The 13,615-nt window shown below is 55.7% G+C and overlaps 1 protein-coding gene across 1 annotated transcript; it reads right to left on the bottom strand.

The window, feature by feature from the left end:
* Nucleotides 1-1,758: 1,758 nt before the first annotated feature.
* GSK3A (glycogen synthase kinase 3 alpha) lies at nucleotides 1,759-11,097 on the bottom strand. The gene is made up of 11 exons (XM_086352751.1): nucleotides 10,686-11,097; nucleotides 8,764-8,951; nucleotides 7,380-7,463; nucleotides 7,106-7,216; nucleotides 5,381-5,511; nucleotides 5,180-5,286; nucleotides 4,151-4,248; nucleotides 3,977-4,072; nucleotides 3,432-3,618; nucleotides 3,027-3,119; nucleotides 1,759-2,441 (listed from the first exon to the last, which is right to left on the bottom strand). The coding sequence occupies exons 1-11, from the start codon at nucleotides 10,966-10,968 to the stop codon at nucleotides 2,368-2,370; spliced, it is 1,452 nt and encodes a 483-aa protein (XP_086208877.1). The 5' UTR covers nucleotides 10,969-11,097; the 3' UTR covers nucleotides 1,759-2,367.
* Between the last annotated feature and the right edge of the window lie 2,518 nt (nucleotides 11,098-13,615).

Below are 13,615 nucleotides of genomic sequence, written 5' to 3'. Positions count from 1 at the left end.
GCACTTGGAGGTTGTCCAGTTACTGATGACAGTGACAGCAGGCATTCCGCTGCCCAGCCATGGGTAGGCGCTGCAGTTAGCACTGTGCGTGTATGTGATCCCAGCAGGCCTGTGAGGCCATCCCAATGTTATCCCAAGGAAATAGGGACAGACTCATCCAAGGTCTCAGAGCTGGGCAGAGGCGTCAGCCGGGATTTGAATCCAGGTGGTGCTTTCAGCCCACATCTGTAACCAGTGCTGTTGAGTGCCTGTGACCTGAAACCAGTACAGGGGGCGGCGGCTCAGAGGAGTCAGTGTAACTGCAGGGAAAGTGACTGGACTTAAGGGGCCGCAAAAGATAAAAAGGTCTTGGGAGCAGGAAGGAATCCCCAACGTTTTCCGAGGTTATGTGGGGCTGATAGTGCTCTGCTGTCCAGAAGAAAGCAGATCACTTGGGGCAGGCTCCTCTCGGGCCTCTAGACCGAGGTGCTTGGACAGGTGCGGCAGGACAGGCTGTGGCTGAGGTGTCCGGGAGGGAGGCCGGGCGAAGGAGGGGTGATAGGTGGGGGTTGGGGGAAGTCTAGACCTGGGAAGGCCTTGAAAACCAGCCTTAGAAGTTAGGGAAGTGCAGGGGGTGGGATGGGGTGAGGGTTCTCTCTGGGGTTAGGGCTCTTTGGCATCCATCAGGGTGGGGCAAGGAGGAAGCTGAAGATGGGCCGGGAAGGAGAGGATGGGGCCAGACCTGGACAGAGGCCAGGGAGGTGGGCGGAGGGTGTAGGGACACCCTTGGGAACCTCATGGCCCACTGGTGTGAGCAGCAGGCAGGGGCCCCCAGGAACCCAAGTTCAGCCCCTTGTCCAGACCCTTCCTTCCCTCATCCAGTCCACCTGCTCTCGGTGTTCATCCTGTGAACAAGGTGACAGCTGATGGTGCTGAGCAGGGAGGGGCAGGGTTTGCTCTGGGCCGTCAGTATACAGATGCCCCTGGTGCTCACCTCACGAGATAGCAGAGCGCAGATACCATAGGAACAGTCCCTGAACACCCTCAGGGGTGTGTTCGGAACTCTCCCATTTCACAAACGGAGTCCAGTACTGGATAGTTCAGTTGCTCCTCTCTAGGGCCTCTTGCCTTTGCTACCATTGGCACCATGTGGAGGAGATGCCATTTCACTCTGCCACAGCCCCACCATCTGGCCCCAGCATGTTTACAAAGCAAGGAGAAAAATCAGGCCCTCTGCAACAACCTTCCCAAAGGTGTCACTTCCCACCATCCCTAGAGGTGGGCACAGTAGGGTCCTGTTTAAGACAGCAATGAAGGCTTGGGGCTCTCTGCTAGGGTTTGGAAACGGCTCCTCTGCCCCCATCCATGGCCACCAAGAGTCTGTATCAAGGTTGTTTTGGCCCAAGTGACCCCCCTCATCACCCTGTGTCCCCCTTAAGCGGCAGGTAGCTCAGGCTATGATATAGGGAGCCCTTCATTCAAACTTTGACTCTGCCACTTACATTCTGTGGCCCTGACTTATCTGATGGCCAGCTCTTTCACCAGTCACCTGGGAATGACGGTGCTTCCCTCCCTAAGTAGAAGCAGATGATGTGTGCTGTGGTGGATAAGCCAGACGCGGCTCACCACGTGCACAGAGCTGAGGCACAGGAGGCCTGGGCCAGCCTGGGTTCACTGCACCTGCTCCCCTGCCTGAGATGCAGCCCACTCTGTCCCAGCGCCCCGCCCCCTCGCAAGCCCCCCCCTCACCTCTGTGAAAACAGGTGTCTAGACAGGAAGCAGGTTTTCATGCCAATAATTTATTGAACGGAGGTCTGTACACAGGCAAACCTTACTGTGAAAACTAAGACATCAGGAGCTCCCCCACTGCCCCTGCCCTCCAGGGTGGGGAGAGGAGGGAGGAGGCCTTAGGGGCAGAGGACAGGAGCAGGGACACAGCTGTAGGAGGGGAAGGGGCCAGGTTGGACGGTGCGAATCGACATTTTCTTTAAGAAAAAAATTATAACAATCTATTTACACCCGGGGGCGAGGGGAGGGAAGAGGAGAAGAGGGGCTGGTCTGGTTCTATTTACAAGGGACACAGTAGGTGAGGGGGTTGGAGGAGGTGGAGACCTGGGGGGAGGGTGGGGGGCTGAGGGGGTGGAAGGTCCTCATGCCCCCCATCCCCTGTCCTTCCTTCTCTTCCCTCCCCACAACCAGTTAAAATCCTCTTAAAAAGCCTACCACAGGGGTGAGGCTGGTGAGGGAGGGACTAGGGGGTGGGGTGGGGACTCGTTTACCTCTGCCCTCTAGTCTAGGGGCCCAGTCAGGGCAGGAACTTGGTGGGCTATGGCCCCCCTTCCCAGCCCCACACAGGGCTCCAAGATGGAAGGGTAGTTGGTGGCGCCCTCAGGAAGAGTTGGTGAGGGTGGCTGTGTTATCGGTCGACTGCCAGTCCGAGCTGGTCTGAGCCTCACTTAAAGCTGAGGGGCGGGGAAGAGCAAATGGTTAACTTGGGCCTGTTGGCCCCCCACCGCCACCCTGCCACCCCAAGGCAGGAAGCTGGTGTGAGATGCTACATTAGAAACCGAAAGCTGTCACTTTAGGTCGAGGGTTTCAAACTCAGACGCCAAAGGGCCAAGTTGGTCACCAAGTGACTCACAAGGGAGCGAAGCCCCTTAGCACAGGGGGCAGCTGGACCTCAGCTCCAGCTGGCAGGACCACCCTGAGCAGAGGCAGGCCCACTGCTGCCCAGTCTGATTTTCTTCCCCAAGAGAAACAGGAAATCTGGATTTGCACATAAAATAGCTCTCATTTTTAAATGGGAGGAACAAATTTAACTATTTGTTTGTGCAGACCAGATGTATGTCTTTCATCTTCCAGTTTGCATCTGAACACAAAATACAGGCAATAATGCCTTACAAAGGTGCCCATTCACATGGGAAACATGGCTTTCTGTCAACAATTTCTGCATATCTGCAGTAAACTCAGGGGCTGTGAGAACAAACCCTCCCCCCCATACACTGAGAAATGCAGCTTTATTGCACAGGAGATGGCCCCCAACTTACCTTGTGAGGACGGGGTGAGGGAGGCAGTGCCCGCCGGGGACCTCAAGTGAGGAGGGATGAGGATGGCATTGAGAGATGGTTGGATGGTGAGTTCTAGAGACAGGAATGGACATGTCTAGTCAGGGGACAGGGCACCTGGCAACCCAGTCCCGGTTAGAAAGGGGCACCAGATAAAGACATGTGTAGCCACTGAACGCTTTAAATAAAACTGGAAGGAGCCTAACACGGGAGATCGCAGAGTGCAGATGAGGTGGGTTGGGGTCTCCCTGCATCAGGGGTGTATTTTCTGAGCCCCAGGACTGTCTTGCAGCCCACACTTAGCTCTCTACTCCGGTCTTCCACACCAAGCTCTTTGCCGTCTCTGGCTGCCCCTCCAGCACCCCAGATCCCAGGCTGGGCTCTCACCGCCAGGACTGAAATTGAAGAGCGGGGGGAGTGGGCGGTTGTTGGGGAGCTGGGTTCCAGGACATCGCAGTTCATCGAAGAAGCTGTGGGCGCAGGCTTCCAGCGGCGAGAGCCTCGAGGAGGGGGTGTACTCCAGCAGGCTGGAGCAGAGCGCAATGGCCTCGGGCGGCGTTCGCGATTTGAACACCTGGGGGTGCAGAAGAGATGGCTGAGGCCCTGGGTACTGGTGTGCTCCTGCTCGCCCCCACAACCCCGCTTTCCAGATGAGGAAAATGATGCACAGCCTCTTGAGGGGAGGTGAGTTTGTATCAGATGAGCAACCCGCTCGGGTCCCATGACTGTTTGGGCCCTGCTGTGCTGTGAGCCCATTTCCCCATCAGAAAGCAAGCCTCTGGGATTTACTGGGGGTCCTCAGCTTTAAACTTTGCCATGTGATCAAAGTTAACTGACCCACTACTGAGCCGTGACTATAGCCAGGTCCCCAGACCAGTTGGCCTCCGGTGGGGACCTCAGCCACGCTGCCTGAACCCTGAGCCCTCCCCCACCTTTGTCCAGGGATGAGCTTTAATCTGGGGGAACTTGAACTCCGTGTAGTTGGGGTTCATCTCGCGAATCTGTTCCCGGCTCGGTGTTCCCAGCACCTGTAGGGAAAGGAAGGGGTCTGAGCCAAGGTCCTTGGCCCTGAGCCCAGTCCCTGCCCGCCCTGGCCCTGCCCTCACCTTGATGATCTCCACCAGCTGGTCCACCCCACTGTCCCCAGGGAAGATGGGCTGGCCCAAGAGGAGCTCAGCCAGTACGCAGCCAGCCGACCACACATCTGAAGAGGAACGGGGGGAGGGTCAGAGCTACCATGCCCATCCCCAGGCAAGCATTTCTGTCCTTCATGATCACCCTGAGAAATGCCAAGAGCCCCATTTTCTTGGCTCAGAGAGAAAGGGCCTTGCACAAGGTCACACAGCATAGGAACACAAGAGCCTGACTCTGAACCTCCAAGTCTGCCTGACTATGCCGTACTCTCCAATCTAGAGGCTTCCATCGCTTCTCTCCACTCTGATCCCAGTAAGCCTTTTCTCTGCAGCCTCAGAGGACACATCAACAGGCCCAGAACAGACACCTATGTTCTCCGGGCCTCAGGGAGGCCTGGAGGGAAAGCATTAAATGAGCTGCCTTACTCACTTCTGGCCTCTCTCTCGCTCTCGGAAATAGCTGTGGCCTGGTTAGTCACCCCTTCCAGTCCTGTACCTTGACCCCCACAGCACAAGTTCACACCTAGGGACCATGATGTTTCCTCGCAAAGCTGATGAACTTTCTCTTCCGAACACTTTCACACCCTCTCCTCATGCCTGGAAGTTGGCACTCTCACCCCCAGCAATAGGGAAGGACATCGAGGCCCTGTGAACAGGTCACACCCTCATGGTGGCAAAGCCTTTCACCTCCGGATTCCCCCAAGGTCACTGTCAGCCCCTCCTGCTGACTGAGGAGAAAGGACTTCCTGGGAGGTTCCAGGGCTCTATGGACTCTGGAGTCAGGTCTGCTTTCAAAGCCCAGCCCTGCCCAGTCCCACCTGACTGTGGGCAGGTGACCTCACCACTCTAAGCTTTAGACTGTAAAATACACCTATGACAGCATCACCTTCCTGAATTTGTGAGGACCGGCTAAAGAACAGGTGTTACGCTTTATCACCGAGCCTGGCAGACACACAGAAGGACCTCAAAAACTGCCACAACTGCTACCCCCCCAAGTCTGACCGATGGATGAGGTGTAATCGGTGGCTCCGAAGATCAGCTCTGGGGCCCGGTAGTAGCGAGAACAGATGTAGGAGACATTGGGCTCCCCGCGGACCAACTGTTTTGCACTGTGGGAAGATATGGGCAGGAGTCAACACGGGCCAAGGGTCGGGATCCCTCCTCGCCCCTTCAGCCACCCAGCCCACCCCAGGTGAGGCCCACCTGCCAAAATCGCAGAGCTTGAGGACAGCAGTGTCGGGGTCCACCAGCAGGTTCTGGGGCTTGATGTCGCGGTGACACACACCCTGGGAGTGGATGTAGGCCAAGCTCCGGAAGAGCTGGTACATGTACACCTGGGGTGGGCAGGGGACAGCAGAACTCCAGCCCAGTTCTCCCCGCAGAGCACACCCCTGCTCCACCATCTCGGCCTGCAGAGCCCTTCCAGGCCCACTCTCCCTGTCTTGAAAACACTTCCGCTGCCCCTTGGTTCTCAAGCTTTGGTGAGCACCAGAATCACGTGGAGGCCATGGTAAAACAAGGACTGCAGGGCCCACTCCCAGAGGTTCTGATTTGGTAGATCAGGATGAGGCTCTGCAACCAGCCCCCTAGTGCTGGTGCCGGTCCACACTTTGGAAACCACTGCTTCAAACACACACTTTGGCAGAAGCCTGATGGACAAGACAGACACATCAGGAAGGCCTTGTTTTAAAGCAGGCTGGGGAGCCTCACCAAGAAAACCACTGGCTGTAGGAAGGGCTCAGCCTCCTTCACACAGCAGTCAAAACCACCCTCACGCCAGCCCCTCTCCACCTGGATTTTTCTGCTATTCTCTTTCCTACTGACTAGGATGTTAAGTGCTAAGAGCAGGGATCTCTGTGTTTCCATCGCTGCTGCAGCCCCAGGGCTTCGTCCATAGCCCGGCATGTGTAACTGCTCAGGCCTGCCTCCTGGGCAGCACCTCCTCTGTTCCCAGTGCCTGTGGCCAGAGATGCCACCTTCTTGTCCTGTGCCCAGTCTTCTCCCAGAAGCCTTCCTCAATCCTTCTCACTCCCAAAGCAGGCAGGGCCAGGGGCCTCCTGTTTGCAGAATCCCTGTGCTGCTTCCGGGTCGGCCACTGTTGGCAGTTTTAGAGTTCTCTGTGATGATGCCTGTCTACCCTGCTAAACTGAGAGCTCTTCAGGAGCAGTCTGCGTCTCAGTCAGTGGGACCTCTACAGCTGCTCAGTGCTGGGTCCGGGACACAGTCCACAAACCAGACCACCACCACCCGCCCCCCCCAGAAGGTGCGGTCCCACAGCACCACCCTAGGCCTGGGATGCTTAAAGCCAGCGGGAGGAAAAACGGCCCATGCAACCTCCGCAAACGTGAGCCCACCCTCCTCCCGCCATGCAGCTGGCTGCTCGGGTCCCGTTCTCCACAGCATCGCGAAGCCCGCCCACTCACTCAGTCACTCACTCAAATACGTCCTTAGGGACAGTAACACACAGGGCACAGCACCAGGAGAATGAGCCTCCGCAGGCCATGAATGAAGATGCCTGAGTCCCTGGTTCCATGGACACTAAGTTTCCTCCAACCCTGCCTCCTTCCCATCCCCCTCTGCCAGGGCTCCACGGGCCAGGACTCTGACCTCACTGTGCCTCTGCATTCTAAGTCCCCACCTCGATTCTGAGCTGACCGCACCAACACCACTTGGTGGGTGGGCTCCTGGTGTGGACACGAGCCGGTAATGTGCAGCCTCCCCAGCCCTGGTCAGCCTGCCTCCCGGATTGCATCAGGCCTCAGCTTGGGCTGCGCTGCCTTTGGGGAGCTCCATCTCTGGGGATGTAGGGACAAGGGCAAGGTATGTGAGGCCTCTAGAGACCAATGTAAACTTGGAAATGATGGGAGAGTCTGTCTGGAGCACCTGACTTGGTGGGCCAGGACCCCCGCAGCCCGCCAGCCTGCCTACCTTGACATAGATGATAGGGATGCTCAACTTGGCCTTGGTAAAATGGCGGGCCACCCGGTACACTGTCTCGGGCACATATTCCAGCACCAGGTTTAGGTAAAGCTCGTCTTTCTGCAGAGAGCAAAGGAGAGGTGTGAGGCGTCATGAGAAATGAGCAAGGAAGAGGGGGAGGAAGGTGTGTGGGGAATAACGGGGGAAGGGACGCGCAGCCATGAGAAAGGCAGCAGACGGGTGGAGCCCACGCAGAGGAGGAATCCCCATACCCAGGTCTCACCTTCTCCCCACTGGAGTAGAAAAAGTATCTCAGCCTCACGATATTGCAGTGGTCCAGCTTACGCATAATCTGCAGCTCTCGGTTCTTGGGGGGCAAGGGAAGACAGCCTCAGAAGACAAACCACTCTCCCTGCCTCCCCTCCAGAGCACCCCTCGCCACAGCTCTACTCCAATTCCTGCCAGCAGGGCCAAGCAGCCACTCCGCTGGTTAGCTCCAAGGCCCCATATGAAGCAGCCCCTAATTCCTCACCCCTAGCTCCCCTCACAACTAAACTCAGACCACTTACATGTGCTTCCTGCAGCCTACTTCTTAACAATGTTTGATTTTTTGCTCAGGTTTACAAAGCAAATGACTTCACATGTAAATCTAAGTTCTTCAGCTTCTCTTGAAAATCACATGGTGTGGCCACATGAGGCCCACCTCCCTGCCTGGCACGAGCAACACTAGACAGGGAGAGGTCATCCAGATGCCCCTAGTCCCCAGGCCGCTCCACTGCTTTCACGGGAGGCATCTGGGCACTTGGATCCTGAGTCCTGGACTCCAGGCTTCTCATCCTCACCTTCCCAGTAGAGATCCAGCCTCAACCTCTTCCCAGAAGACCTATCTTAGCACTCTTCCCTCTCCTCTGTTCCCCCCTGGGGCCTCAGAGGCCCCTATCCTCAGATTCCTCTCACTTTCGGGACTCACCTATAATCAAATTCTGACCGGCACCCTGGAGGAAGACCTGCCCCTGAAGTCCTCACTGCCCGAGACCTAAACTCTGACCTGGTTTCTTCAGCCCAGGCTCAATTTCTCCTACCTCCCGACTATACAGGATCCAAAGGGCCTCTACCAGCTCACAGGGCACTATATATGAATGAGGTAAAGGACCCCTTCCTCAGGGGTGACCGGGCCCCACACCCAGGCATCTATAGCACGGGCAGGATTTCTCCCAGCAAGTGCCAGACCCTGGGGGCAAAGCCTGACCTTCGCAGACAGAATCATCAGCCCCACCAGCTTCCTTTCTCTTCTGGGTAGCAGAGTAACTCAGTGGTTAAGGTGAAGTGCTTGGGAATCAGATTCTAGACTTGACCTTGTGCAATTCTCTTATCTGAGTGTCAGTTTCCAGCTTCTGCTTACTTAGAATGGGAGTAACAACAGTACCTACCCTCAGAGAATCTTTGCGTTAAGTTAAACTCGCCTACAAAAGCACTTACGAAGAACAAGAGCCCAATAAAAGTTAGCTCTGGGTTCTCCTGGAATGCACATCCCCACACAGCTCACTCTCTTCTCCTCTGGCCCATGCTCAGACCCCCTGTACAAACCCAAGTCCAGCACTCTCGCTGGAGTTCCCCCACCAGTCGTGTGCAGTCAAACCTCCTGATCCCCGTTCCCCGCAAGCTACCTTGAACCTCTTGTCCTGGAGAACCTTCTTGATGGCCACCAATTCCCTGGTGTCTGCCAGCCGTGCCTGGTACACGACCCCAAATGAGCCACTTCCAATCACTTTGATGTCTGTGTAAGCCACCTCCTGGGAGCGCTCCGGGCCTTGGCCTAGAGTGGCTACCACTGTGGTCACCTTCCCACTGTCACCTGGGGAGCAAAGGGAACACACAATCTACTGACCTTTCCCCTCGGGCCACCACCCCATCCTGGGGCTGTGAGAGGGCAGGGAGTCTCTACAGGAAGCTCATGGGGCGGGGGACGGTCTTTGTCCCTCCCCCATCTTCAAAGGTGGCTCCTAGATGCTGCCTTTTCCCCTCTTCCCTTCAGGGAACCCCAAATCCTGACTCCTCCATAGGGGAGAATACTAGCACATAAAACCTCTTGCTGTACCAGGGTTGGTAACCTCTAATTTCCACTTCTGGTGAGCAGCAAATTATTGGTCCCTCCTGATGTGAGGAGGCACCACCACTCCCAGATGTTGAATCCATCCATGACGAGAGCTAACTGCCTTCTGCTCCCTACTCACTAGGGAGAGCCTGACCTAACCTCTTCCACTTGAGAGCAGGAATCCTGAGGTACTTCTATGTCAGTAAAGCCCTAACCTTTCCCACAGCTTGGGGGACAGTGATCTCTAAGTCCTCCCTAAGTTCACCACTGGTTTCTGGTGACAGAAAAGAATGACTCCTCCTGTAGGGAGTGCCGGCGCCCTAACTCTCACTTTTGAGACAATTAGCTCTTACCCAAATACTCTGGGGCTAGAAAAAGGCACTGGCCTGACCTCACCCGTGAGGTTCGGAGCCCCAGACCCCATCCTGTACGTAACTGGTCCCTAATGGACGAACACTTAATAGTGAGAATGGTGAACCTGATCTCTATCATCAAGGGTTTATCCTGGCCTCAGTCCTTTAAAGGAAATTCCCAAAGCATTCTGCGAATGGCAGCAAAAGTTGGCATTCTTGGAGGACAGGGATCCCTCTTCTTGGAGTAACTGGTGAAAGGTTCCCCAAAGAAAATAAGTCAGTGATGAATCAGATCCATTCAGAGGGGAGAGGGAGGGAGAGGATCCTATATAGCTATTTATCCACTGTCAATGACATCATACATCAGAATAATGAGAGGGGTATAACTTCACATCCTTATTCTAGGGGAGGGACTGGTAACCGCCCCTGCCCCCATTCCGTTTTCTGTGAAAGGAAACCCTTCAAGACAGACATCTTTGCTTGAATATTAGTGACTATGAACTTGGTCTGAAAGGTATGCTGACTTCCAATCTGTCCTCAAGAGAAGCAGCAATCATGAATTTCCACCATTCGGTGTACAATTCTACACATTATGGACAGATAGTGTTTTAAAAGGGAAGATGACTGGGTATCAGATTTGGAAAGCCCTGGCCCTGTTCTGTTCTCTGGGGCCACAGCAACCCCAAATCCCTGCTTCTAAGTGATACTCACTCCAAATCCCCATGCTCTAAAGGGGAGCAATTCAGATCCCTTCTCTGGGTGGTGGTGATCTTATTCGTTTTCTCTTGAGAAACAATAACCCTTGAGCCCCATTTGCAAGCGACAATGACCCCTGATCCGTTCTCGAATGGATGGCAACATCAGATTCCTGTTTTTAAGGCTCACGGACCCAAGACTTCGGGACTGGAAGAACAGGAACCTGTGACCCTGTCTTTTGGAGGATTACTAATTCGAATTCTAAACTCCAAGTGATGGTAACCCCCCCGAATCCCTCTCTCCGGGAGGGCGTAGATCTCAGATCCCAGTTTGGGAAGGCACAGTGACCTCGAGCTCCTCCCTGAGCATAAAGAAGAACCTGATCGACGTCTGAGTGGCTTCAGGGATCCGATCTCCACCCGCCACCGGCGCCGCTAGTACTCACGGCCCAGCTTCACTCCGGGCGGCGGGAAGCTGGTGCCCGCGCCGGGGCCGCCGCTGCCTCCTCCGCCGCTGCCGCCGGGGCCACCCCCGGAGCTTGAGGCCCCCACGCCCCCGCCCATGGCTCCGACTGACGTCTTCCCGCCGCCGCTGCCGCCTGGACCAGAGGCCGAACCCCCCGGGCCGCCGCCGCCGCCGCCTCCTCCGCCGCCTGGCTCCGCGAACGAGCTGGTCCGCGCCCGGCCCGAGCCCCCAGGGCCGCCCCCCGAAGGCGCGCCACCGCTCATGGCGCCGAGCGCAGGCCCAGGCCGCGGGGCTCGGGCTGCCCGGGCTGCCCCCGCCGCTGCCGCCGCCGCCGCCTCCCCCGGGCTCCGGCCTCTTCCAGGCCGCGCCGCTCGGGCTCCGGCTCCGGCCCAGCGCCCGCCGCGGGGCACGCTGGGAGATGCAGTCCGCCGGCCCTACGCGACGCCGTCGCCGCTCAAGGCCCTCACAGAGAGCCGCGTGGCACGCCGGGAAATGGAGTCCACAAAGACCTCAGGGCTGCGGCGATGATGAGTCGCGCTGCACCTCGGGAAAGAGTCCCGGGCAATAAGTTGGACAACTGCCCCAAACGGACTCTGAAGCACTTTCTGAAGCAGAGTCAGAGTCGCACACTCACTCCATTGCGGCAATCGCGCGTCCCTAGGTGTGCCTCAGAAATGTAGTCTCAGGCAACTCTGTGAGCTGTATAGGCCCGATGCACTCCGGGAAACGAAGTCCAGTCGCTCACTTAATTTATTGGTTGTATGCCGACTGGCGCCAAGTGCACTCTGGGAAATTGAGTCGGAGCCGGTGGACCCGCCGCTATCGGGCTGTGAGGCAAGCCGGGAAATGTAGTCGTCGCCACGCCCTCACCGCATTGCAGGTATAAAGCTACTTCCAAAGCACGCCGGGAAATGGAGTCCCATGTGATTCCTAAGCCCCAAGTGGATTTTGCAGTTCCGGAGACAGGCTAGGAAATGGAGAGGCAGGGCATTCCTCCACCCTCGTTCGCTAGGCCGCAATCCCTGCTGGGAAATGTAGTCAACACCGAGGCTTCAGGGTAGTTGCTACAGCGAGCCTTGTGTCTTCTGGGAAATGGAGTTCAAGGCGGCCTTACCTTTGACTGAGGGGGCGGGGTCTACCGTAATCCTGAAGCGTGCTGGGGAATAGTCCAGACCGGATCCCGACCCTTTGTGAGAAAACAGCTGAGGTTTGCCGGAAAGAGCGTGAGCGAAAAGGGAAAGACAGTCGCCTAAGATAGACTGCAAAAAGTTTCAACGCCTCCTCTCCTGACGCCAGGTCCCAAGAAAGAGCCGAAGTCGATTAGGGACTACTGGAAAATGGAGTGCAAACACTCCCAAGTTTCCACAAATCCGGAAGGAAAACCCTCTCCGCCAACGATTTAGGAAACAAAGTTTCCGGTGGATTTTCAAGACAATACAGTCTTCGGATACTGTCTAGCTTTTCCTAACAATGTACGTTGCACCTGGAGGCTGAACTGAAGGTTGAAAGAAATGAAAACACAATTTATTTTGAAGATCCCATTAAGCTCTTTGAATCCTCAGGCTTCCTAAATTACAGGATCCTGGAAGGCCCAAAAGAAGGAAGCCAGCTGCTAGGCGTAGCCTCGCGTTTTGTGCTCGCATTATGTTGCCCCCACTTAGCGATTAATACCCGGAAGGACGGTAGTCCAAAGCGCGCTGGGAAACGGAGTTCGTTTGAGTGTGTGTGTGTGTGTGTGTGTGTGTGTGTGTGTGTGTATGTGTGTGTGTACAGAGCTCGTGCGAGTGTGTGCTGGGAAATAAGAGTTCATGTGAATGTGTCTATGTGTTCCGGAAGTATTTGTAACTGAAATGAAGTCACCCTCCTCTCCTGTCTCGTGGAATGACGGGAAATGGAGTTCTAGGCTTCACTTTAATCAGATCCTGTGATCACTCTAATTGCCTTGCCCTTTGAAAAAAGTCTCGTCCACGCTGTAGTTGAGTGCAATTCCCAGCGGACACAAACTCCTGGGGCAGGACGGATAGTAACTCTGAAGCCTTTCGTACTACATTAACCAGAAGGCAAAGCACAGTCACACTAACGCTCTCTTCGCAATGAATGCGGCTACATCACTGCACAGTCCAGAGCGGGTGCTTCTGGGAGTTGTAGTAGTTCCTCAGTCAAACAGTTCCTGCTGCCCTCTGACGGCGGCTCGGAGTCCAAAAGCAAAAATCTGACTCAAGCCCCAAATCCTGGGGAATCCTAACCTGGACCAAGAAGGCTTACAAGGGCAGGAGAACAGGGCGGAATAGCGGCGGTTACTTAACGGCCAGAACCCGTGGGACGTGTGGCTTGGGCCGCACGTGTGCAACCGCCAGAGGATATTGGGGTCCTTGGGAGCCTGAGGGAGTCAGTCTGAAGGAATCTTATCCGAATGTCTGTACGAGATGAGAACGTTTGTTGAGGGGTGCTAGAGCGGTTTGTAAGTGGCTACGAGGGACCTCTGGGTGTCTAGAGGTGCTCAGAGGTGCTCAGAGGTAAAATGGTCTTCCTGGAGAGGAGTGGAGTCAGAAAGGACTTGAGGTGTCTGTAAAAGGTCTGTGGGAGACTGTGAGAAACTGATGGTATCTTTGAGGGACCTGAAGAAGTGAGCGATGGTTGAGAAGCCTAAGAAAGGAATTTCCGGGGACTGAGGGAGTGCTGGGGATTATAGGTAAGGAGAGAGTCTCTGACGATATGAATTAATTGATGGAAGTGTCTTGAGCTTTTACTTGGTATCAGAGATCTTGGAGGATGTGGAAGGGAGCAAGGGTATGACCTTGCAGAAACGGAATAGATTTAGATGGGCCACTTTAAAGATGAGAGGAGCTGCTGGAGTTTTCAAGACCAGAGGCCACCTGTGACGTCCCACTTAGCCAGAATTTGGGGCAA

The sequence above is a fragment of the Bos grunniens genome, chromosome 18, assembly GCF_055505025.1.
Source record: "Bos grunniens cultivar Pamir isolate PY7600 chromosome 18, Bosgru_T2T1.0, whole genome shotgun sequence".
NCBI lineage: Eukaryota > Metazoa > Chordata > Mammalia > Artiodactyla > Bovidae > Bos > Bos grunniens.
Note: the sequence above shows the minus strand (reverse complement) of the source record. Positions and strands in the feature narration are given on the sequence as shown.